Here is a 24,492-nt window from a genome sequence, read left to right on the forward strand (position 1 = left end):
GCCTCAGAAAGTTGAGAGTAAGAGGATGGTGAAGACTGGCTCAGGACCGAGAAGGGTGGAGGAGGCCAGGGCTCTACAAGGGCAGTAGCGCCATGGGGTTAGGTTAGGTAATGGTTCACAGCAGAGTCTTTAACGAGTAATTATGGAAAATAATGTTGAAGATGAGTCTGTATATAAACAATTAAGAATCTAATTTCTAAGAGATTGCAGAAGCATGTCTGCTTTTTGGGACTGTGACAAAGTGAAAGAATTCAAACATGTTCAATATGTCCTTGAATTCTAAATCATTTGTTGAATCTGAAATAAATCATTTGTATATTTACCTTTTGTTTTCCTTGTGGTTAAACTGTACTTTTTTTTTATTTAGGAAAAATATTAGTTCAAGTTCAAAAGTTATTTGCCATTTGTAACAAGTACATTGGAATTCTTATTCATGTTTGTTCCCTTAGTCTACCAACAGGTGAAGACAATATAAAAAATAGTAAAAAAGTAGTGCAAAAAGACAGTATCATCCAATATACAATACAACACAAAGTGGAATATACAACATACAGTATTGAAAAACAACATACCATATTAAACAATAGTAAATATTTTACAATGGTAAACAACAGTGTGCAGTAGACAGTGCAGAAAATACAATATTCAACAATCGGTCATAACAGATTGTAGTCAATCAGGTAGTGACTTTGCAATAAGCTATTAGTTATTTGTGACATTCACCCCTTGGGTATAAAAGTTATTTCTGAACCTGTCTCTCTGTGTTTTGATGATAATTGTAAACTTGCTTTCAGTTCTGTTGTATCTAATTGTGTCAATTTATATATTATACATTTGTGGATACTTTATCTTCTAGACAATTTCTATAAAGTACTGTACATAGTACATGAGTGAAAGTAAGGTGTAAGATGAATGTGTGTAGTGAGAGGGGAAACGACTTTCATAGCCACAGGTTAAAGAACAAGGTTTAGGTGAGCTAATATATTATGTTCCAATAAACTAAACCAACCTGTTTTAAAATTTTGAAGAGCATGTGGGAGGAGTCACCTTTAGAGTGCTCTGCCAGAAACCAGGGAAACAGACTTCAGTCAAGAGTTGCGTTTTCATGAAGATAATGTCATGCTAACAATTTTGACTGTCTGATAAGCATTTAAAGATCTGAAGGCACAGTGAAGACAGACACAAGTACCTTTTTTACATTGTTGTTCACGGGTGGGTGAAGGCCTGCTCAGAGTTTATCAGATTCCTGTTACGCATAAGCAGGTAAGGCTTTTGTATTCTTTCAGATTCTCATTCAGACAAAAACAATGTTTTCAGAAACTAAGTTTTGATGCAATGGAAAATGTAAAGTATGTTATATATTTATTATCAATATAGCATATATATATATATTTAAATGCTCACTTTTATTGTTGATTATTTAATTATAATTTCATTAAGTGACAGAAATTAGGATACTAATAATGCAGATGTAAACTGACAACTGCAGTAATTAGCCTTCACTTTTACAGAACAATTTTCTAGACACTTTATTGATATGCTACTTAGAGAATCAATGTATATTACTGATCTATGATTGAAAAAAATGGAGCAGTGTGTAGACTTTCTTAGAAAGTGTTTACTTTGCTAGATAGGTCTTGTTATTCTGTTACACAGCATGTTTCCTCCTAATTATCTTGTAGACCTAGAACACAGTTATACTGAGAGCAGGTACTTTCCCAGTGCCGGTTCATCCTGCAAGACTTCAAACTGGTTTAGGTTCAAACTATTTCAGAGCTCACTATTCAAAAATAGTTTAAAAAATGTTTTAGTTATAATAGATGCTGAATAGAGTTTAGATAATAGGCAGACGTATGTTTCTGTGAATCGGAAGAAGTGGTTAGAAAATTGGTGGAGTGATAAAATCCACAAATCCGCCTTGTGGCAATGGGCACAAGGCAGGGTAGAAAGTCCTGTCATGCAATATTATTAATACTGACTAATCAGCTGTGAACTTGTTTATTGGTAGTTAATAATAACTTAAAATATTTTGTCCTTTCAATTCTTCAGGTCTTCCAACTGAAAAGTAGTCTTTTTTTTGTCTTATTTTGTTCTAATTATTCTGTTTTGTATAGGAGTTTTTCTTGGAACTTTACCTCATTTTATTAAAATGTAATTTTTGCCTATCGTAGGCAAACATTTCCCGTTTTCAAGAGATGCAAAATTGTAAACTACTTTAGCTTGATTAGCATAGACATGGCTGGAGAAACCATGAGAAGAGATACAGAAACCAAGAGACCAGACAGAAAAGATGGCCTTTCCTCTGTCCGATTGGAAAACGTTAGGATATATAGTAAAAATTAGCAAGGGGTGTTATCTTAAAAATGTATTATGTACTAGTAAAGTCTCATTTAGAATATTTTGAACTTACTGTATTTGGTCCCTGCATTACAGAAAAGATATTGGTGCTCTAGAAACTGATAAGTGCAACTAGGTACTGTACAGTATATTCTGGATTTTAATCACAAGGGGAAAGAACTGAGTCTTAAACAGAGAGACAAGTACTCAAAATTCTTAAAGGGATTGAGACACTTCGTCAGAATGAATAGTGAAACACAAACTAGACAACACAAGTGAAAACTATGTGGAATTGCATTTAAATGGGAACTACTTCTTTACCCAAAGGATTGTAAGAATATGGAAAAAGTTACTCTGCCATGTTTTTAAACACAGAAACCCAAGGTTCCTTAAAAAGACAGCTGGATGAGATAGATCAATAAGCTATTAGATACAAAATGGTCATTTGTAAACACTCATATGTTCTTATGATAAGTTTTAAGTTAGTCCTAACAATTGAATTGTTCCTAATCGAACAGAATCCATATGGTCTATTCAGTTAGCGAGTTTACTTTAGGTTATCAGGTTAGGCTAAAGATCTGTAAAAATGTATTGTATATACAGCAAATAAACAAAAGCATTGCATCATAATGGTTAACATTTGCAATTTACAGTATGTCTTTTTTGTTTCTGATTAAATTAGGTATCCATCCATCATTTACTATATAAGAAATCTTATTCCTATTCTACCTATACTTATTTCTGGTAAGGGCTGCAACAGTGTAGTCACAAGCAGAAAACAGGACAACACCCGACTCCAGTCATAACTTAAAGTTATTAAAAACTTAAATATACTACACAATGTCACAATTACTTTATTTTTAATATCATTCACATACTGTCACATTCTGTATAACAGATGTAGTACAGTATATATCTCTAGGTCTCACATGTTTCAAAATTATTTCTGACCTGGGCTCAATATTTGAGAAAAAGTGTTGAAAAAATGTTTAATTGAGAGCAGTAAGTTTGAAGCAAGTGTGATTTTATGTTTTAGTTCTACAGTGGAATGTTTGACATCTTAAACTCTGAAACTCTTCATAGAATGCCTTTATGGCATCTAAGTAAGATAAAACTTGTGATTTCATGAATAATTAGATTTATTAATAAATAATTGATTTTAATCATTAGATTTTTTTATGACAAATTGAAACATTTTGCCTTTAGAAATAACATAATGCCAGTCCATGACTCACCTGCCTTAATGTAATTGAATTAAATTAACCCTGGCAAGAAAACTCACACATCAGACAACAACGAAGATCATACATTTATGATATGTGTCCTCAAAATACAATTAACAAAGAAATATTCCTCAGCTAGCTTCATAATGCCAAACAGGAAAATAAAACCCTACTTATTTTCTTGATGCTAGATTAAAAGATGAAACGCCAAAATATCACATGTTCATCTTTAGCTTTACTCTTCCTATTTTAACTCCACAGACTTGAGAAGCAATAATGCCTCCCCCTGGAGTCTGTCTGAACATTATGAGGGATCGTCAGAGGCAAGAAGGTCATGGATCTCTTAACAATCCAGAGAAGTTCTGTGGCCAAGACTTTGAACAGCTGCGCACCTACTGTCTGATAAAGAGAGTGAGATTTGTGGATGAGACTTTCCCACCAAGCAGAGATTCTATTGGCTTTGGTCTGCTACAACCAGATGAGATGGCAAGAGTTGTATGGAAAAGACCAAGGGTAAGTCCAGGGATTTAAAAAAACAATTCTGGTTCTCCTTACAGCTGACATAACAGCATCTATTTAGAAGTCACAAATTGACATGGAATGAAAAGCATTTCCACTTCAATACTGTTTACATAAAATGATAAGTCAAACAATGGCTAGCATTGTCCCTTGTCTCAGTTCCATTTGCATGGAGTTTGAATGCTCTACCCTTGTTTGTGTGGGTTTCCTCTGGATGCTCCAGTTTTCTCCCACAGTCCAAAAACATACTGTACTAGTGGTTAATTGGCTTCTGGGGAAATTACCCTGGTGTGAGTGTATGCCCTGTGATGGCCTGGCGCCCCACCCTGAGTGTATCCCACTATGTGCCAATAACTTCCGAGGGCACCCCAGTGACCCTGTTTTGGATAAAACAGTTAGAACATGGATGGCTAGATATGTCTCAACATGTGCTCTATACAGTAGAGAGGAATATTGCTCATTAAGGACCTAAGTCAGCTCTTTCCTGAAGGAAGCCAGGGTATGAGTTTCAACAACATGGCTGGGAAACTTGTTACACACTCCCACATCTCTTTAAGCCAGCGGCCATATTACCCTGCAACTCACATCTGGTGACCCCATGAAGCTAAGAAGAAGTGAGCCTGGTTAGTACCTGGATGGGAGACCTCCTGGGAAAGCTAAGGTTGCTGCTGGAAGAGGTGTCAGTGGGGCCACCAGGTGGTGCTCACCCTGCGGTCTATGTGGGTCCTAATGCCCCAATATAGTGACAGATTCACTATACTGTAAAAAAAGACACCATCCATTGGATGAGATGTAAATCTGACTCCATGGTCATTCAAAATCCCAGGCCATTTTTCTAAAAGAGTAGGGTTGTCACCCCAGTGTCCTGGCCAAATATCCCATTGACCTTAGCCAATCATAGCCTCCTAATAATCCCTACAATCTATGAATTGGCTTCATCACTCTGTCTTCCTGCCCCCCCGGATAGCAGATTGTGGTGAGCGTACTGGTGCACTATGGCTGCTGTTGCATCATCCAGGTGAATGCTACACATTGGTGGTGGTGTAAAGCACTTTGAGTGGAGTGTCCAGAAAACTGTAATTGTAAGCATTTATTATTAATTATAGGGTACAAACTATACTTTGAATGTATGCCTATTGGAAGGGTCTATATTGTGTTACTGGAGGAATATGTATAAAGAAGCTGAAAGGGTATCTCAATGCTCTTTTCCACATTTGTCTGTATCATTATATGAATTGAGCATAAACACCTTTAATACTTTTAAATAATAATTCACAATACGATCTCTCTGTTTATGTCTTATTGTTATTAACACTTAGACTATAAATCTTTCAATTATTTGTGAAATACAAAAAACATCAGAACAAATGGTTACTAATAAACTGAAGACATTATAAAGACATTATAAAGCTATTTCTTAAATGGTTTCAGTGAATCAGCCACCACAACATGATTAGGTAGTTTAGCAAACATTCATACCTCCTTATGCAAAGAAATTACCTGGATCTGGAAGGTACAGGATTTTCCAGCTATAGTATTTGTTTTTTTTTATATTTCGCCAACTACAGTCTTGTTCTGTGACAACATGGATATTGTAGCCTTGACACCTATCTAATTTTTAATAAATAACTTATTATTGATAATATGCATTTCAAAATATCCTGAATTTGGAAAATGATTCATGTTAGATATTTGTGCTAAGGCTTTGGATGAAAGACCAGAAAAGGTTTATGAAATTAATCATTACTTTAAATGTTTGATTTCTTCATTTGCTGACCCAGTAGATTATTAAATATAATAGCAAATTACAGCAGCTAAATGATTAAATAGACATTTAAATGGAAACAATAACCATCCTTTAGTGTGAAATCATTTATTGTTGTTCTGTTATACATAGCTATATTTCTATACATATATACATAGCTATATGTTTGTATCTTCAATCAGCAATCATTTTTTTATTATGAAAGAAAACATTTCTAACACATATCATACATTTCCTTTGAAAGTTTTTCAGTTGAGATGTTGTGCTGAATTTAAAAGCAAATTAACCACAGATATTTAAATATTCTCTCACATATCGAATAATTCTAGATCAGTGCAAGACTTTATATCACTGGCACATATTAGGCAATAAGACAATTTTATCTTAATTTTAGTACAGTCCAGTCTCCATCTTTTGAGGCAAATGTTCAACATCCATGTCTGAGTTTTGTAAGAGATGGGGAGGTTGAACAAAAGGATGGTTCTAAAATAGTGTCATTATCTTGTTTGCCTCAATATACAAAATATTACTTTCTGATGAAAAGTAAGCATCTCCTCACAAGTAGTAGTAGTGAGTGCTGAAACTGCAAAATGTAAGTATCAAATTTTAAAACATATTTAATAACTTTCATTAACCTTTTCATATTAGTTTACTCTCTGTTTGTAATAGATTATATGTCACGGACGTCCAAAGGGACTAACCGTGGGGAGCAGGAGAGCGGAAAAAGACCCAAATGCGTAGCGGCGAGACGGGAAAAAGGCCCGGGCTCATTAGTGCAAAGAGTTCAGGAATGCCGTATAGAAACCTATGCCCTCAGGGAGCGGACGTTGGGCGCCCTGGTGCTAGGTGGGTCTCAGGACATCCGAATGTCAATGCTGAGCCAGGACAGAGTGCAAGACCAGGAAATATATAGCCCAAGGGAAAGAGAGGGACAGGAAGGACAGCAGACAGGAAACTAGGGACAGGACAGAGAAGGAGCGCCCTCTGGCTGCAGAGGGCGTGACATTATATGCATCATATGCATACCATTGTCATGAATAAAATGATTCACTGCTCATAGTAAGGACTTTTAAAGTGTCTTTGTGCTGTTATTGAAAGTCATGAGTGTGGTATAAACCACATTTACCACTGGCTCCACCCACACTGCCTATCCCAGTGTTGCTTTCCCTTGTCCTGTGTTTACCTAAGGAAAGAAGCAGAAAAATAACCATAAAAGTTGCATTTGATTACAGTTTATTTGAACCATAAACTATTATTCAACTAGAGTGTCTATATTCAGAGTTAGGAAAGTGATCCTGACAAAATAAATAATTTTGTGAATTAATTCAGAAAAAAGAGCTTTTTGACTTGCAAGTATTGCAGTTTGCTTTGTCCTTCTCAGCTGTACAGAAAAATAATTGCCATGAGTAAGCACTGAGAATATCCAGATCATTCACTCAAAATAATAAAAAAAACAATGTACTGTATATACACCCTCTAAAGGTACAGTATAGTTTTATCAGAGAAATACAGTATTATGTTACCAAACATAACCTTATAAAAGGTGAAAGGGAAGGAGAAGGTGTCAACTACATAAGCTAACTGAGAGATTCTGATGTGCTGGTCTTTCCTGAAAACCAAAGCATTTAAAAGATCTAGTTAATAAAATTAATCAAAGTATACTGTATAAAGATTCTGTTAATCACTAAATAAGATATTAGCTGGCTGGTGTTTGAGGGAACTGTAATATCAGCTAACCTACCACTAGAAACTGGCAAAGGTCTTTATCATTTGTAATTATAGTAGACACTGTGAGATTAATTAATGAGATTAGTGGAAGAGGTCAATTACACATGTTCACAGGGGGTTCACAGTAATTAGTGGACCTCAGGGATATAAAGGGCTGGATGGGTTTTGAAAGCAGTCAGCAGGAGGAAGGCTTTTCAAGAGTGTTGTTTGCAAATCTGGCAAGGTTTCTGCACTAAATCCCCCTCTGGTGTCCAGTATAGGCCTTTGTGAGTTTTAACCTGCTTAGATTCATTGGTCACCACAGGGTCTGTTGCAGACATACTGTATAGTATCAAATACAAAAATGTTTTTGGTACTTGGAATTGTATGATGGCAAATATAAATGCAAAATATTGATAAAAAGTTGCATCTTTACAATTTTGTCAAAGTTCATCCCAAAATGCACAGGTTATAAGAGAGCAATATGTCAAAGTTTCCCTTCAATAATGATGATTTTTGTGTTCATTTTAGAATCTTCACAGTGATCCTCAGCTATATGTGAATGACGTCTCCAGGTTTGATCTTTGCCAAGGACAAGTGGGTATGTATTTTTGTTTTCCCAAAATTCACTCTGAATTGAATGCATGCTTTCCATATTCACCTTGAGTTGACTGATAAGTTGACCCATTTAAGTCCTACATTCCATATAAGTGATATTTTCTTTATTGTGAATGTTTAATGCAATAAGTCTGGTTATATGCACTTTCTTATCCTGCTTCCACAGAAATAATACATATCAACACAGCACCCTTCTTGCATGAATTCCCTGGATCCCTTTGGTCAAGGAAAGCTGAAAAGTAATTACTTCATACAAACCACCTTTCATATCAATGTTTTCTGATAAAAAAATATACTTAAATTTTAAAGTAAACATTGTGCTCAAGATATCAGTGTCAGCTCAGGATATATTTTATTGCAATTTTCTTAGTATTCCATATACACCAGCATAATCCTATGAATAGCACCAATTACATTTGTAGTTTGCACAGTTTGTAGTTTTTAGTTTGCACAAAATACTGTAACAACACCCTTTTAGAAAAGTGAAACCTTGAAAGTGATGAAGTGATACGCTGTTAAATGTGATAGCTGTCTACTAGTTATGATTATTTTGTATATATTTTTGTATATAAGGGATTTTGTGCTGAAAAATAACTAAAAGTGCCACTTCATAGCAGATATTCAATATGTTCCATATATAGTTTGAAAGTTATGTAAGGACATCAGCTCAGCGAGAGCCAGTCACCACTTTCTTTTAAGACATAGCTTGTGGTATTGTTATATCTGAATTTGTATTTTGAAAGTTTTGACACTGTCAGGAATCACTTCTAAAGGGTCTACTGACACCTATATTATTGTGTATAAAAATATCAACAATTACAAAATTTCAAAATCAAGAGATTTATTGAGCTGTGTCATTAAGGTTGTGTGACGATTATTTTATTTGATAAAAATAAACATAATCAGGACCCTAGTAATACAGAAGCTTGGATATTTTTTAATTCAACTTCTAGATTTCCTGAACACTTTTAGTCTAGCTTTCCTACTCCCAGGTAGTGTGACCATTATACTAGCATTGCACTGAAGGGTTTAATAAAATGAAGATAAATATTAGTCTCTACATTAATATTAAATGTACAACATCCATTTGTTATAATTCCACACCTATTTCAATGCATATGGTGTCAAAAAACAAAAATAATTTCCAAACCTTTGGTCTCTAAAATTTTCTAAAACCTATAAATTATTGTATACGGTATTTTTATTGAAAGATCAGTTTTGTAGAAACCTATGTATGGAGCTATGGCATATCATCCCTTGGAGGAAAATATTGTAATGATACGGGGTTCACGTGGGCGCCCTCGCCTCTGCCACATCAGATTGGCCCCCCCACCATCAGCGTTACAATATTTTAATATTTAAGACTGTGTTACAGTTATTGAAAACACATTTTCAAGTCAAGTAAAAAAATCTGTCGTACAAGTTTAATCAAATAACATTCATCTGACATGGTTCCCATTAAGCTGTTTTTTTTAAAAAAGGAAATTCATAGAAAATAACAATTATTTGTTGGTCAAAAAATGTTAACAATTCAAGTTCCTAAACTTAATGTATTCAATCTGTAGGTATTAATATTTTGAGAGCATAGTGGCAAAAAGATACAATCAAAATACACACTACCTATTCTCAAGATGTAAAACAATAAGCAAAAGTATTTTACAAAATATTGAGTTCAGGATTAGAAATACTTCTGCAATAACAAATTGTATTATTTTCTCTTCAGTTTTTGATGACATTGCTAATTTAAATATTTGTCAAAGGGGATGTTTCAAAACAAGCAAATACAAACTAATGTGCTTTGCACCATCATCATATCACTAAGAAATGTTTTGATGACCACTGCGCTGAATCCCTGTGCATAGCATGGATCCAAAATCAGGGTGTGCCTTGCAAACAATATTTTACCCAGTCTTTGATTTTGATGATTGGGTACATTTTGTTTTAAAACTATTTCTAAGTCTTTTTTTTTCTTTCAGGCAGTTGCCTGAGGCTTTACTTTGTATTGTTAGGAATTTCTCTGTGTAATGTTTACAATTTCATGTATTAAAAAAAACTCATGCGTGAAAAGAGATTCGAAGAACTTGACAGTCAGGAAAATTTCCCACCCAGTAATTAAACACCACTTAGTAAAATGAAACAATATGTGCTTCTAGTGATTCCATTACTAGAGGAATGTGTTAATAGTGAAAAACAAAACTTACATAAGCAGCAGCTAATAGATATTTGAGTCGGGGTGTGGTGTCAAACTGTGTTAGACGCACAGGATCGAGTGTAGGTCAATTCCATGCTGAAGAGCAGAATGAGTAAGCAGCCATAACTTTGTTTCCTCTGTCTACTTTTCAGCGAAGATTAAACCTTTACTTGATCCTGTCCAAAAACACTGCTATACTCAAAATTAAGTGACTTTGCTAGACAGTTTAAATATGTATTGAGGAATGTAAAATCTACAGGAGTGTTAAGAAATGCCATTGAAACTTGTGACAGCATGATTCTCCCCTCTTTTCCCAACAGATTACACTTTACATAGGGTGTCTACCCTGTTTGTAACTATTCTAGTCATTTCAAACAGTGAAACGTGCAATAACATGGATGGAATTTCACTCACAAAGAGTTAATGTGTACTGACAAAACTGACAATGTATCTTTACTTTTCTCATGTTTTAGGTAACTGCTGGTTCCTGGCTTCACTGGGTGCATTGACATTTCAGCAGCATATAAGGAAACAAGTTTTGCCTTGTGACCAAGGATTTCAAAAGGATTATGCTGGAATTTTTCATTTCAGGGTAAAGAACTTAAATACAATATAACTCTGACAGTTACTAGGGAAGGTTTAATTGCATTGTATCATAGTTATTAATCATATTTGTTTGTCCTGTTCCCCAAAGCAATCATTAACTAGATTATTGTTTTCTTAGTAAGAAAATGAAGTTTGAAAACCTTGTTCCTTTTCTAATTGTATTAATCTGTTTGTTTTTCATACTTCTTTCTGGGTTAGATAATATGATTTTCAAATAACAGCCCAACCAGAACAAACAACACAAACACACTGATAAGTGTTTAAACAAGTAGGAAATGACAGGATAGCAACATAGACATCTACTTAGCCTCATTGCACAGAAAGATACTTGTAAATTTGAGCTTTAATCATGACCTTATGAATCTCTCACAAAATTACTGTTAGGCCTTGTTTATGAACTGGAAGGCATTCAGTAACAGCTTGCATTCTCTAATTGATGAATGTGTGCTTTTTACAATCTGCATTCTTAAGTATATCTGTGTGTATTGAATGAAAATACTTTTGTAATTCTATAATCTTTTACATTATTATAATTTTATATTTTAAGAAATGCAATTTTAATCAGAAGATAATTTTTTCTTAACCTTTTCAGGTTCAAAGTCGAATGTTTTACTATGGGGCAAAAAAAAGTGTGTTTTTAATGAGTTAATGAGTGTGCAGTCATTATGTTGCAGGAACATATGCTTAGTTAACAAAACACCACTAGCCACTTCCAGTAGCTAGAAATGAGTAAAATGAAACATGAATGGTAAATGAACATGAATTTAAATTGGCTTTTATTCTCTTCTGAAGCTTTCTATACATTGTTTGCATTCTTATTGTTCCATTGTTTTTGTGCATCTTCAATCTATTCTGTCATTATGTCACTGTTACAAAGCCAACTACTCAACATATCTTCTGTTCACCCCGAGGGCCTGAGTAAACTATTATATTATGCACTTCACGTTGGTATTTTAGTTTGCCTCAGTAGAGGCAAAAATGAAAATTGGCACATATTGTGCATGTATTCAACTATTTACAAACAGGAGGATATAAAAAGGCTAATTCCAAACATTAATGCTTGAGAAAACTAATGCCATTATGAATTAAACAATTTTCGACAATAATACTACACTACATGTAAGGCTTGATTCATGCCGTTTGATTCACCTAAGTATGTGTTTTTACTTGCAATGAAATTTGCCTCGGGATGTTTTGGGTATTAGACCAATTATCCCTTTTCTAACCATCTGAGAAAGGACTTTTGTCACGTATTTCTGAAACAAATGCATTCTTGCATCATATAACCCTTTTGTACATCATAAGATCTTTCTTTTCTTTTTTACTGTATTTGTACAGGGCAATCCAGCTTCTGATACTCTAATAACTAAATAGTATGATCTCTATATGAGGTCACAGACCCACAACTTATTTTATATTTAAGTCTAGAAAGTGTGGTGTCTCTGGGGGAAAGTTTATGTAAATGAAAGTAGTACTCACACCACACTTTTCTTTCCTGAGTTTCGTGGTGTTTCGTCCTCCAACTCTCTTCCAAATACAGTCCGTAATCCGTTCCCTTAATCCTGATCCGATCCGAGTTCCAAAAGTCCGTAATAAAGCCAGTCCGCGATGTATCCTTATCCAGTGTCCATAATCCAAAACCGTAAACCTTTCTCCTTTCAGTAGTCCGTTATTCTTTAGCCCGATCTTAACATGCACCTCTTTCCTCTCTTTTCCTCCAAACCGCATTCACCTTATCGGCTTCCACCCTGTTCACTGCCTCCGGGGCACTTATATTTCGGTTCCTGATGCGGCTCAGCTGTGTCTCATTGTTTCTTAGGGTAGACCCTTTCCATTTACTGGTCAGCTTTGGCCACCATCTTGCTAAGGTCCATCTCTAGTATTTTCAGTGTTTCGTTATGGAAATACCTGTTAGAGATGACCCTTCCCCGGGTCCTCTTACATTCCCTCCCCCTGAGATCAGCCCAAACCTCGGGCGATCTAGAAAAAAAAATAAACAGTGCATTCGGGAAAGGGCGTCTACATTTCCTTGTTTCCTTCCGGGTCTATATACCGTTTGGAATTGAAATCTTTGCAGACTAAGACCCCATCGTGTAATTCTATCATTTTTATCCATATTTTGTAACATCCATGTTAATGGCGCATGATCTGTGTATAATATAAATCATCGTCCCAATAAATAATACTTCTAATAGTCTAGGGCCCATATGATTGCTAGACATTCTTTCTCTATCGTAGAATAGTATTTTTTGGCCAGATTCAACTTACGGCTGATATACAGAATAGGATGTTCCAATCCTTCAATTTCTTGCGACAGTATTGCTCCAACCCCAGTGTCCGAGGCATCAGTTTGTACCATGAAAGGCTTACTAAAGTCTGGTACCTGTAAGACGGGTTGAAAAGCGAGAGTTGCTTTTAAGTCTTGGAAAGCCCTCTCTTCCAAGTTGGTCCATTTTATTTTCTCCGGACCGCTCATCTTCGTCAGGTCGTGTAGAGGGGCGGCCATGGATGCAAACCCCGGAATGAAACGTCGATAGTAACTTGCCAGTCCCAAAAACGTTCGAATTTGCTTCTTGGTAGCTGGTTTGGGCCAGTTCTTGATTAACTATACCTTCTGATCTTGGGGCATGATCAATCCTCTCCCGATCGTATAACCCAGGTAATTGGCTTCCCTAGCCCCCAGACAACATTTATTTGGGTTGACCGTTAATCCTGCGGCTTGCAACGCTCCAGTCACTGCTTCCAGGTGGTGTAGATGTTGTTCCCAGGTCGTGCTGTGGATTACGACGTCATCCAAGTAGGCGGCTGCAAAATCCCGATACGGTCTCAGAATTCGGTCCATCAATCTTTGAAATGTTGCGGGAGCGCCATGCAAACCGAAGGGTAGGACCCTATACTGATATAGTCCCTCAAGTGTGGCAAAAGCGGTTTTGGCTTTATCTTCTTTGGCCAGCGGCACTTGCCAATATCCCTTCGTAAGATCAAGGGTGCTGATGTATCGAGCGTTACCTAATCGCTCGATTAGTTCATCTATACGGGGCATGGGGTATGCATCAAACCATGAGATCTCATTTAACCTCTTGAAATTGTTGCATAATCGAATAGTACCATCTGGCTTGGGGATCAGAACTATCGGGCTAGCCCACTCACTATGGGATTCCTCGATTATTCCCATCTCCAGCATTTTTCCCACCTCTTCTTTAATCAATTTCCTTTTGGCTTCTGGTACTCGATACGGGGGTAGCCTTACCTTCTTCCCTGATTCCGTGACAATCTTATGTTGTATAAGGTGGGTTTGACCAGGTGTCCGGGAAAAAACATCTTTGTTTTGGGTTAGGAATTCTTGTAGTTCCTGTTTCTGTGCCGGAGCCAGGTCTCCCACGGCTACCGCACCCGTTTCTTCTTTCAGAGGGTCTGAGGAAAAGTGGGTAGAACGTAGAACTTCGTATAAAGTGGGTAGTGAGCAGAACTTTGGAACCATGCCATTTTTTCAGCAAATTGACGTGGTAGATTTGATGCTGCCGTCTTCTGTCATGTTGCTTGACCTTATAGTTGACTGGCCCCACCTTTTCCACCACTTCATACGGCCCCTGCCAGGATGCCAAGAATTTACACTCTGGGGTTGGAACTAGAACCAGTACTCTGTCCCCAATCTGAAATTCCCTCGCAACTGCTCCCCTATTATAAATTTGTTGTTGTTGAGCCTGGGCTTTCTCCAGGTTTTCTTTCACTATGGGAACAATAACATTTATTCTTTCTCTCATCTGTTCCACATGCTCAGTGATAGTTTGTAAAGGGGAAGGTTGATGTTCCCACGATTCTTTGACCACGTCCAATAGGCCTCGTGGTTTCCGAGAGTATAATAATTCAAATGGGGAGAATCCAGTCAAAGCCTGCGGTACTTCTCGAACCGCAAACATGAGATATGGGAGCAGCTGATCCCAATTTTTCCCATCCTTTTGCATCGTCTTCCTAAGCATGCTTTTCAGGGTCTTATTAAAACGTTCTACTAGACCTTCGGTTTGAGGGTGATAAACAGAGGTTCGGATCTGCTGTATACCCAGTAGCTTACATAAGTCTCGCATGACTTTAGACATAAAAGGTGTTCCTTGATCAGTTAATATCTCTTTAGGAATTCCGACTCGAGCGAACAGTTGTACTAGCTCTCTAGCTATGTTTTTGGCGGTGGCAGCTCTCAACGGAATGGCTTCGGGGTACCTGGTAGCATAGTCCACTATTACTCAAATATACTGGTGACCTTTGGTGGTTCTGATCAGGGGCCCCACCAAATCCATCCCAATCCGTTCGAAGGAGGTTTCAATAATTGGGAGGGGAATCAAAGGGTTTCTATAATAAGGTTGTGGCGCACTTTTCTGACACTCGGGGCATTCCCGACAGTACTTCTCAATGGCCTTATAGATCCCTGGCCAAAAGAACCTAGAGAGGAGTCTCTCGGATGTCTTCTTTACCCCCAGGTGTCTGCCCAGGAGGTGGCTATGGGCCAAGTTGAGGAGCTTCATCTGGTAGGCCCGGGGAATAAGGAGTTGTTCCACTTCTTCCTGTCCCTTCTGCTGCACCTGATAAAGGAGGTTATTCTTTGTCATAAAATATGGGTAACTCACTGTATTAGGATCAGTACACCACTTCCCATCAATTTTCCTGACATGGCCCCACGCATGTCTCAAGTTCCCATCTTCTAGTTGAGCCATCCCAAACTTACCCCGACGTTCTGGGGGTTACCAGTTCGGTAGATCCATATTTTCAAACTCAACTCCAAGTTCAGTTCCGCCTTCTTGTGGGTCCGTCTCATCAGGGTCGTCGGTAGGGGCGTCACCACGGTATTCCGGGCAGGGAATTTGTCTTAGCCTAGCTGTTTGGACCTTGTTCCAAATCTGGAGGAAATGGGGACAATCTCGTCCCAGTACAACAGGGTATGGCAACTGCTCAACCACTCCTACCTTTGAACGGTAGGTCCCCTGTTCTGTAGAGATGCTCAATTTGACCGTCGGATAGACCTTAGTGTCCCCGTGAATACAAATAATAGGTATTCCCTCTGTTCTCGGAATCTCTAGTTCTCCCGGAAGTATTGTAGGGGTCACCAGGGTCACAGCACTGCCAGAGTCCAACAAGGCCTCGATGGGTTCTCCCCCATCTCAATTTTCGTAAGATGGGGATCCTCGCAGGTCGGGACCCGTGCTGTAAGGTAGTTACATTTGGCTTCACCTCTGGGGTCTACCTGCATGGGTTCGGACAGGCCGGGGCAATAGCTGGCTAAATGCCCTTCTTCCTGACAATTAAAACATCGCCGGGTTTCTTTCCATGGCCGGGGCCTTGAGTCAGACCTCCCCTGAAGGGATTTTTTAAACTGTATAGGTTCCTGATAATCACTATACTTTATTGGCCGATACTTTATTTCGGTTTCCAGACTCTTGGGGCTTCTTCTCTCCTCCTTCCGAAAGTCCCCTTTTCCCTCCCTAATCAGGGCCTCTGTGGCATTGTGTCTGTCCACCAAGTCCACGGCTTGATCTAGTGTCTGGGGATCCCCTTCACTTACTTTCCTTTTCAGGTGAACAGGCAGACTCCTCACAAAGTGATCCAACACCACCCTTTCTACCACCTGTCCTGGGTTTAATTATTCTGGCTGAAGCCATTTCTTTGCCAGATATACCAGGTCAAACATCCGAGACCTCGTAGGCTTGTTCATCTGGTAGCTCCAATTGTGGAACCGGACTGCTCGTATCACCATGGTTACCCCTAGTCTTGCCAATATCTCCTTTTTCAGATTCTTTTTCAGATTCTCTGCATCTTCCTCTTTTAAATCATAATATGCCTTTTGGGCTTCTCCAATTAAATAATGGGCTACTCTCCCAGCCCATTGCTCTTTGGGCCATGAATTTTGAGCTGCAGTTCTTTCAAAGGTGGTTAAATCCGCTTCCACATCATCAAGCTCGGTCATCTTTTCTAGCGTAATTTGTTCCACTTGAGCGGTGCCTCTCCCCGCTCAAGTGCCGGATTTCTTCCCCTAATCTGTGCAATTCTGCGAGTACTAATTTTTGCTCCTCTATAATTCGTTCGTTAGTTTCGCATTGGATTTGGTTCACCAAATAGATACTTGTAAATTTGAGCTTTAATCATGACCTTATGAATCTCTCACAAAATTACTGTTAGGCCTTGTTTATGAACTGGAAGGCATTCAGTAACAGCTTGCATTCTCTAATTGATGAATGTGTGCTTTTTACAATCTGCATTCTTAAGTATATCTGTGTGTATTGAATGAAAATACTTTTGTAATTCTATAATCTTTTACATTATTAATTTTATATTTTAAGAAATGCAATTTTAATCAGAAGATAATTTTTTCTTAACCTTTTCAGGTTCAAAGTCGAATGTTTTACTATGGGGCAAAAAAAAAAAGTGTGTTTTTAATGAGTTAATGAGTGTGCAGTCATTATGTTGCAGGGACATATGCTTAGTTAACAAAACACCACTAGCCACTTCCAGTAGCTAGAAATGAGTAAAATGAAACATGAATGGTAAATGAACATGAATTTAAATTGGCTTTTATTCTCTTCTGAAGCTTTCTATACATTGTTTGCATTCTTATTGTTCCATTGTTTTTGTGCATCTTCAATCTATTCTGTCATTATGTCACTGTTACAAAGCCAACTACTCAACATATCTTCTGTTCACCCCGAGGGCCTGAGTAAACTATTATATTATGCACTTCACGTTGGTATTTTAGTTTGCCTCAGTAGAGGCAAAAAGGAAAATTGGCACATATTGTGCATGTATTCAACTATTTACAAACAGGAGGATATAAAAAGGCTAATTCCAAACATTAATGCTTGAGAAAACTAATGCCATTATGAATTAAACAATTTTCGACAATAATACTACACTACATGTAAGGCTTGATTCATGCCGTTTGATTCACCTAAGTATGTGTTTTTACTTGCAATGAAATTTGCCTCGGGATGTTTTGGGTATTAGACCAATTATCCCTTTTCTAACCATCTGAGAAAGGACTTTTGTCACGTATTTCTGAAACAAATGCATTCTTGCATCATATAACCCTTTTGTACATCATAAGATCTTTCTTTTCTTTTTTACTGTATTTGTATAGGGCAATCCAGCTTCTGATACTCTAATAACTAAATAGTATGATCTCTATATGAGGTCACAGACCCACCACTTATTTTATATTTAAGTCTAGAAAGTGTGGTGTCTCTGGGGGAAAGTTTATGTAAATTAAAGTAGTACTTACACCACACTTTTCTTTCCTGAGTTTTGTGGCGTTTCGTCCTCCAACTCTCTTCCAAATACAGTCCGTAATCCGTTCCCTTAATCCTGATCCGATCCAAACTCCAAAAGTCCGTAATAAAGCCAGTCTGTGATGTATCCTTATCCCGTGTCCGTAATCCAAAACCGTAAACCTTTTCTCCTTTCAGTAGTCCGTTATTCTTTAGCCCGATCTTAACATGCACCTCTTTCCTCTCTTTTCCTCCAAACCGCATTCACCTTATCGGCTTCCGCCCTGTTCACTGCCTCCGGGGCACTTATAATTCGGTTCCTGATGGGGCTCAGCTGTGTCTCATTGTTTCTTAGGGTAGACCCTTTCCATTTACTGGTCAGCTGATTCTTTTTGGCCACCATCTTGCTAAGGTCCATCTCTAGTATTTTCAGTGTTTCGTTACGGAAGTACCTGTTAGAGATGACCATTCCCCGGGTCCTCTTACAAAAGGTATCAGCATCTTACTATATTTCCATCATCATCATCATTTTCATCATTCAAAATGTAATTCTACAGCAACAACACAAGCCCATACTTCTGCTTTCCGAAACAGTATTTTAGTATAGTGTATTACATAAGGTAACACCCTGAGAATATGCCAGTCTGTGATGTCTGTTTTTCGTTGTATTTGTTTTTACAGTTCTGGCGATTTGGGAAGTGGGTGGATGTTGTGATAGATGACAAGTTGCCAACCCTTGATGACAACCTTATTTTTGTCAGACCTAAAACCCAGAATGAATTCTGGCCTGCCTTACTGGAGAAGGCCTATGCCAAGTAAGTCTGTCCAATGTCTACATCTACTTGAACCAGAATATAATTCTAAAAAACATAATCCACCAACAATAAAAGAAAAGAAACTCATACTGTCAGTGCTCACAAAACTGATGATTTTGAGAAGTGACAACCAGAACCCTAGGAGAAATATTATATCTTTTGAGTACAAAAGAGCTGTTCCATCACCAGTTCAAATAATAATAATAATAATAATAATAATAATTGCTTACAGTTATACTGTATAGCACTTTTCTGGACACGCCACTCAAAACACTTTACAGGTAATGGGGACTCCCCTCCACCACCACCAATCTGAAATATCCACCTGGATGATGTGCCAGCAGCCATAGTGTGCAAGTACACTCACCACAAATCATCTCAGTGGAAAGCCAGTTGATGAAGCCAATTCATAAATGGAGATTATTAAGAGGCCATAATTGATAACAGCCAAATGGAAAATGTGGCCAGGACACCAGGGTAACACACCTACTCTTTTTGAGAAGCACAGGGAGCCAGGACCTCAGTTTTACATCTCATCCGAAAGACAGCACCTTTTTACAGTATATATAGTGGGGCATTAGGATCCACACAGACCACAGTGAGCTCCTCTGGCTGGCCCCAATGATACCACCTTGGCTTTCCAGGAGGTCTCCCATAAGTGTACTGACCAGCCTCACACCTACTGAACTTCAGTGGGTTGCTAGTTGTGAGTTGCAGGGTGCTGGCACTTAAGGCAAAAATTGTTATACAGTACACTAAAACATGCCTGAAATGCTTTGTTTATTTGCCTTCCTTCTTCCATCATTTCAAATGTGGAGGAAATAAGATGAAATAATTCACAATCTGCTTCCAGTTGAATTACAGACAAATAAAAGATCACACATTTAGATGTAAAGCTTGTGTTTAAATCAGTATGGATATTTTGGAGACTCAAAAGACATTTAAAAAGAAAGTGAAAGAAGGGGGCTTTGGCACTTCGTGCTGCTGCCTCACATGTGTTGGGCTGTAGCTAGGTTAGCTGCTGTGTATGAATTGTTCTTGTGAGTACATGAGCCCTGCAAAAGATTACCCAGCAGTCTGGGGTGTAGTCCCTTGTTTCCGGGACAGACTTCAGGTTTCCAGAAACCTCACTAGGGAACAGCCTCCTGAGGATGGATGAGCTGGCAGGAAGAGAAGCAAAGTTTCAACACTCTTTGTTGAAATGACCCAGCTGAAGAATTATTCATTGCTAGCTTTGAGTGTATTTATCCTCTGCCCTTGTATTCTTGTGGAAAGTATGCCCAATGTTCCATCAGAGTTGCAGTTTTTTTTACTGTTTGCCCGTGCTCTTTCTCAGGGTGTGCGGCTCCTATGCTGACATGAGCTCCGGAAGTGTGTCAGAGGCTCTGATGGACTTCACTGGAGGAGTGCATGTTCGCTTCAATCTGAAGGAAGCCCAACCAGACCTATGGGAAACCATTGAAAGAGCCGCAAAAGTCAACTCTCTCATGGGATGTGGAACCCCTCCAGTGGTAAGAATGAGATTTATAACACTGTACAAAGCTGAAAAGGTAGCCTGCTATATATGATATATGATTTTTTTCTTTTATGTCCTCATCAAGACAATATAGGGAAGCAATACAAAACAATGCTTGGAAACATAGCAATAAATGAGAAATTTAAATCCAGTGAAGTTACACTTAAGTACTAGAATGCACTAGTAAGACCACATCTTAAATATTGTGTTCAGTTTTGGTCAAGAAACCACCAAAAATATGATTTCCTAAGAAAGAGTACAAAGAAGAGAAACGAAAATGATTACTGGTATCAGGGAACTGTTGCATACAGTATGTTCAGTTTGAGGGACCTACATTTTTTCAGTCTCAAACAGAGATGATTAAGAGAACTGATCCAAGTATATAAAAAGGGTTATAGACAGGTTCAACCTGCATCGTACTTACACTAGTAATGAAACAAGGACACGGAGTCACGGCTGTGAAGGGGAATTAATTAATTAAAAGACAGAAACATTTATTTATACAAAGGGCTGTGGATATCTGGAACAGGTTTCTCTGTCAGGTTGGATGAAACTTTAGATTCACTTTGCAATCAAACTACCAAACAAGCACTAATAGTTACTAATAATTTGGGATATAGAGACTAGCAGATGTAAAAAATATGGGCGTATATCATTTACAGATATATTATTTTAATTTTGTGCTTTTCTTTCCTTTTAGAAAACATCAGGAAAAAATAATGTACTGCCCAGTGGATTAGTGGAAGGCCATGCCTATACAGTCACTGGTGTTGCAGAGGTAAGTCCATTTAAAAATCTATCCCAAAACATGGAACAACACTCCATATCTATAGAATATAGACTATAAACGCATCCATATTATTACTGCCTTCTTGCATCTTAAACAATACTGGAACTATCAAATGTGTTTGAGAGTGAACTTATTGAAGGTTTTAGTAGATGTTTTATTTCAGCTAATAAACAGTTAATTACGTTTATCAAGTGCACTTAAGAAATCAATAAATGCATTCACTAATGAGAGTGCATATACATCTTAATTGTTTTAATTAAAGTTTTTTCCAAGTTAATTAAACAGTTATTCAGTTTGGCAAATGGTACTTAACATTTATCGTATTTCATAACATTTAAAAGGGATAAATTAGTCCTATAAATCTATTCATCATTTACATCTTAGGTCACTTAATACTATAGAAAACATGCCCAATGATAACCTATGGGAGACAAAGGGTTTCAATACAAAATGGGGTTTATAACAGAAGTTTGGGAAGAAGGACAAGTCCTGAATTCACACACATACAATTGCCTGCATATATGCGTCTCACACCCAGATCTTCGCTGGGTGTATCTGTATCGCATTCCCCCTGCCTCCCCATCGACACCCTTGCAGCTGTGATGTGGGGGGGGTTAGATCAGTCTTTCCCAGTCTTTTCACCCAACTAGGCTGCCATTCCTTCAGCCGGGCAAGTCAAACTGAACACTCTAAAAATCTTATCCCCCTATCATCCATTCATTACAATCTAACCAAGCTGCTGAAATGTCTGTGATGGTACAGGATTTTTGTTAGTTGTTTTTTTTTTTTAATGTGAGAGAAGGAATTCTAGAAAGTGCCCCAACACCACTCCAGAAGTCTTGCTGGGGAATTTGGTGGAAAGGTCCGAATAAATAAATAAACTTTCTCCACAGGTGCTGAGCAATGGAGTACCAGAGAAGTTACTTCGGCTGTGGAATCCATGGGGAAGAGAGGAATGGATAGGAGACTGGAGTGATGAGTAAGCTCTCTGAGGAACCATAATTAGTTGTTTTTTTTGGGGGGTGGGGAACATAAATTCTATTGAATAATTCAGAAGATAAAGTCGAAAGGAAATATCAACATTTTTAATTGTGCATGAGTAAACATTTTTAAAAATTGATTCCAATATTTTATGCCATGTGAACAGTTTTGGGAGAGGGAAACAGAATGTTTGGAGTTTTCTGCATTTATTTTTTTTCCATTTACTCCAGTAGTGAGTATTACAGTAGTATTCAGTAGTAAAGATTAGTAAAGACTAAGCCAACTGACATGAATACAAAGTGATTCATTCCAAGTTTATTTTTTTTCTTTCAAGAATAAAGGGATGATTTTAAAAGGGTTCTGTTTTCAAAGTTGTTCCTGAGAACTGAAACAAGCTAAGAACAGCACAATCTCCGAAGACCTATCTATGTGCAGGACACTACAGAACTCAGACTGACTCTTGGTCATTTCTGAGTTTCTGGTGTTCAAGTCTGCGTTTTGTCAGATTACCCATAAAGCCATATAATTTAGTATGTAAATTATATTCTGATTCTTTTCTGACAGATCCCCAAAATGGCAAACAGTGGGTGCTAAAGAAAAAAAAGAGTTGCTACACAACAGTGATGACGGAGAGTTTTGGTAAAACAAATTCTATTTAAAATTTCAACAAGCCTTTTTATGAAACTGTAGAATGAATCATTCAATATCAAAAACCTTTTTTACATACAGTATATAAATTGCTTAAAATGTTATTGTAACAGGTTCCTTATGTGAGCAAGAAAATAAAGCACAAAACCACACAGCGTACAGCAGCCATACGTTAGAGTATAATAAACATAATGAATATATTTCAGGTGGGTAGCTGCATCAGCATGCGTAGGAACAATGCTGAAAAGAGAAGAAAGAAAACACAACGTTTCAGCCATGGAGCCTTCTTCAGGCGTGGTGGTGACACCTGAAGAAGGCTCCATGGCCGAAACGTGTTTTTGTTGTGTTCCCAACAAGAATCTGGCTCCAAATATTTGAAAGTGTAATCCAACCCATTGCCCTATACGGCAGTGAAGTGTGGGGTCCCCTCATAGACCAGGATTACACCCAATGGGACAAACACCCCACAGAAACTCTGCACATGGAGATCTGTAGAATCATCCTCCGTGTGCAGAGAAAAACTCCTAACAACGGGTGCAGGGCCGAATTAGGCCAGTACCCACTATTGATAAACATACAGAAAAGAATATTAAAGTATTGGCTACACTTAAAAAACAGCGACCAAAATTCCTACCACCACAAAGCCCTGGTGAGCCAAGAGCTGAGCCCAAAACAGAGCCCCCTGAGCCAGCTGGTCCTGAGGCTCACCGACCTGAGCCACACCGACACTAACCAGCCTCAGGACAGCACTGCTAGAGCACCACAACCCAGACTCAACCACATCACAGCACAGATCAAACAGCAATATCTCACACACTGGGACACACACACACAAACACAGCATAAACTGGAATGTTACAGAACCTTAAACAGACAATACACACTAGCTGAATATTTGACCAAAATAAAAAATAACAAACAGAAACAGACCCTGACGAAGTACAGGCTCAGTGACCACAACCTGGCCATAGAAACTGGGCAATACAGGCAGACCTGGCTGCCCAGAGAGGACAGGCTGTGCTCCCACTGCCAGCGGGGAGAAATAGAGACAGAGGTGCACTTCCTACTGCACTGTGACAGATACTCTGGGATTAGAGAAACATTCTTCCCGAAATTCAGAAATCTAATCCCTGAGTTCCCACACCTGCCAGAATCACAACGGGTCCCAATCCTACTGGGAGAGGGAGGAGGGAACTCAGTTGATCTGGCAGCCAAGTATGTGATCTCCTGTCACAGCCTGAGGAACAGTGAGTCTGTCTCCCAATAATGCTCCAGCTGCCTACAGTATATGTCAATATTTTATCATATGTCTTTGTTGTAAATGTCTGTAACATGTCTGTACATTTTATTTTACTTCTATTTTTTGTTTTGTTCCATGTTAATTGTATTATTTTTTATTTGCTTTGGCAACACTGATTGTACCCATCGGTCATGCTAATAAAGCACCTTGAATTGAATTGAATTGAATAGTTGTCGTGGCTACATGCAGAGAAAAGAGATCTGTCCCACCTTTGCATGATTTTGAA

The 24,492-nt window shown here is 38.0% G+C and overlaps 1 protein-coding gene across 3 annotated transcripts in view; it reads left to right on the top strand.

Annotated features, from left to right (window-relative positions):
* The first annotated feature begins 1,059 nt into the window (after nt 1–1,059).
* The window catches only part of LOC102692054 (calpain-9-like), a 42,408-nt gene continuing 18,975 nt past the window's right edge, over nt 1,060–24,492 (top strand). For 2 of the 3 annotated variants that reach the window (XM_015349375.2, XM_069178679.1), the window contains exons 1-9: nt 1,061–1,263; nt 3,822–4,073; nt 8,083–8,152; nt 10,834–10,952; nt 18,898–19,031; nt 20,368–20,542; nt 21,248–21,325; nt 22,231–22,316; nt 22,883–22,957. In XM_015349375.2, the coding sequence (XP_015204861.2) occupies nt 3,837–4,073; nt 8,083–8,152; nt 10,834–10,952; nt 18,898–19,031; nt 20,368–20,542; nt 21,248–21,325; nt 22,231–22,316; nt 22,883–22,957 (974 nt within the window). In that variant the 5' untranslated portion in view covers nt 1,061–1,263; nt 3,822–3,836. Of the gene's footprint in view, nt 1,264–3,821; nt 4,074–8,082; nt 8,153–10,833; nt 10,953–18,897; nt 19,032–20,367; nt 20,543–21,247; nt 21,326–22,230; nt 22,317–22,882; nt 22,958–24,492 lie in introns of all 3 variants that reach the window. The other variant, XM_069178678.1, reaches the window with a different exon arrangement.

This window comes from Lepisosteus oculatus, chromosome 2 (genome assembly GCF_040954835.1).
Source record: "Lepisosteus oculatus isolate fLepOcu1 chromosome 2, fLepOcu1.hap2, whole genome shotgun sequence".
Lineage (NCBI taxonomy): Eukaryota > Metazoa > Chordata > Actinopteri > Semionotiformes > Lepisosteidae > Lepisosteus > Lepisosteus oculatus.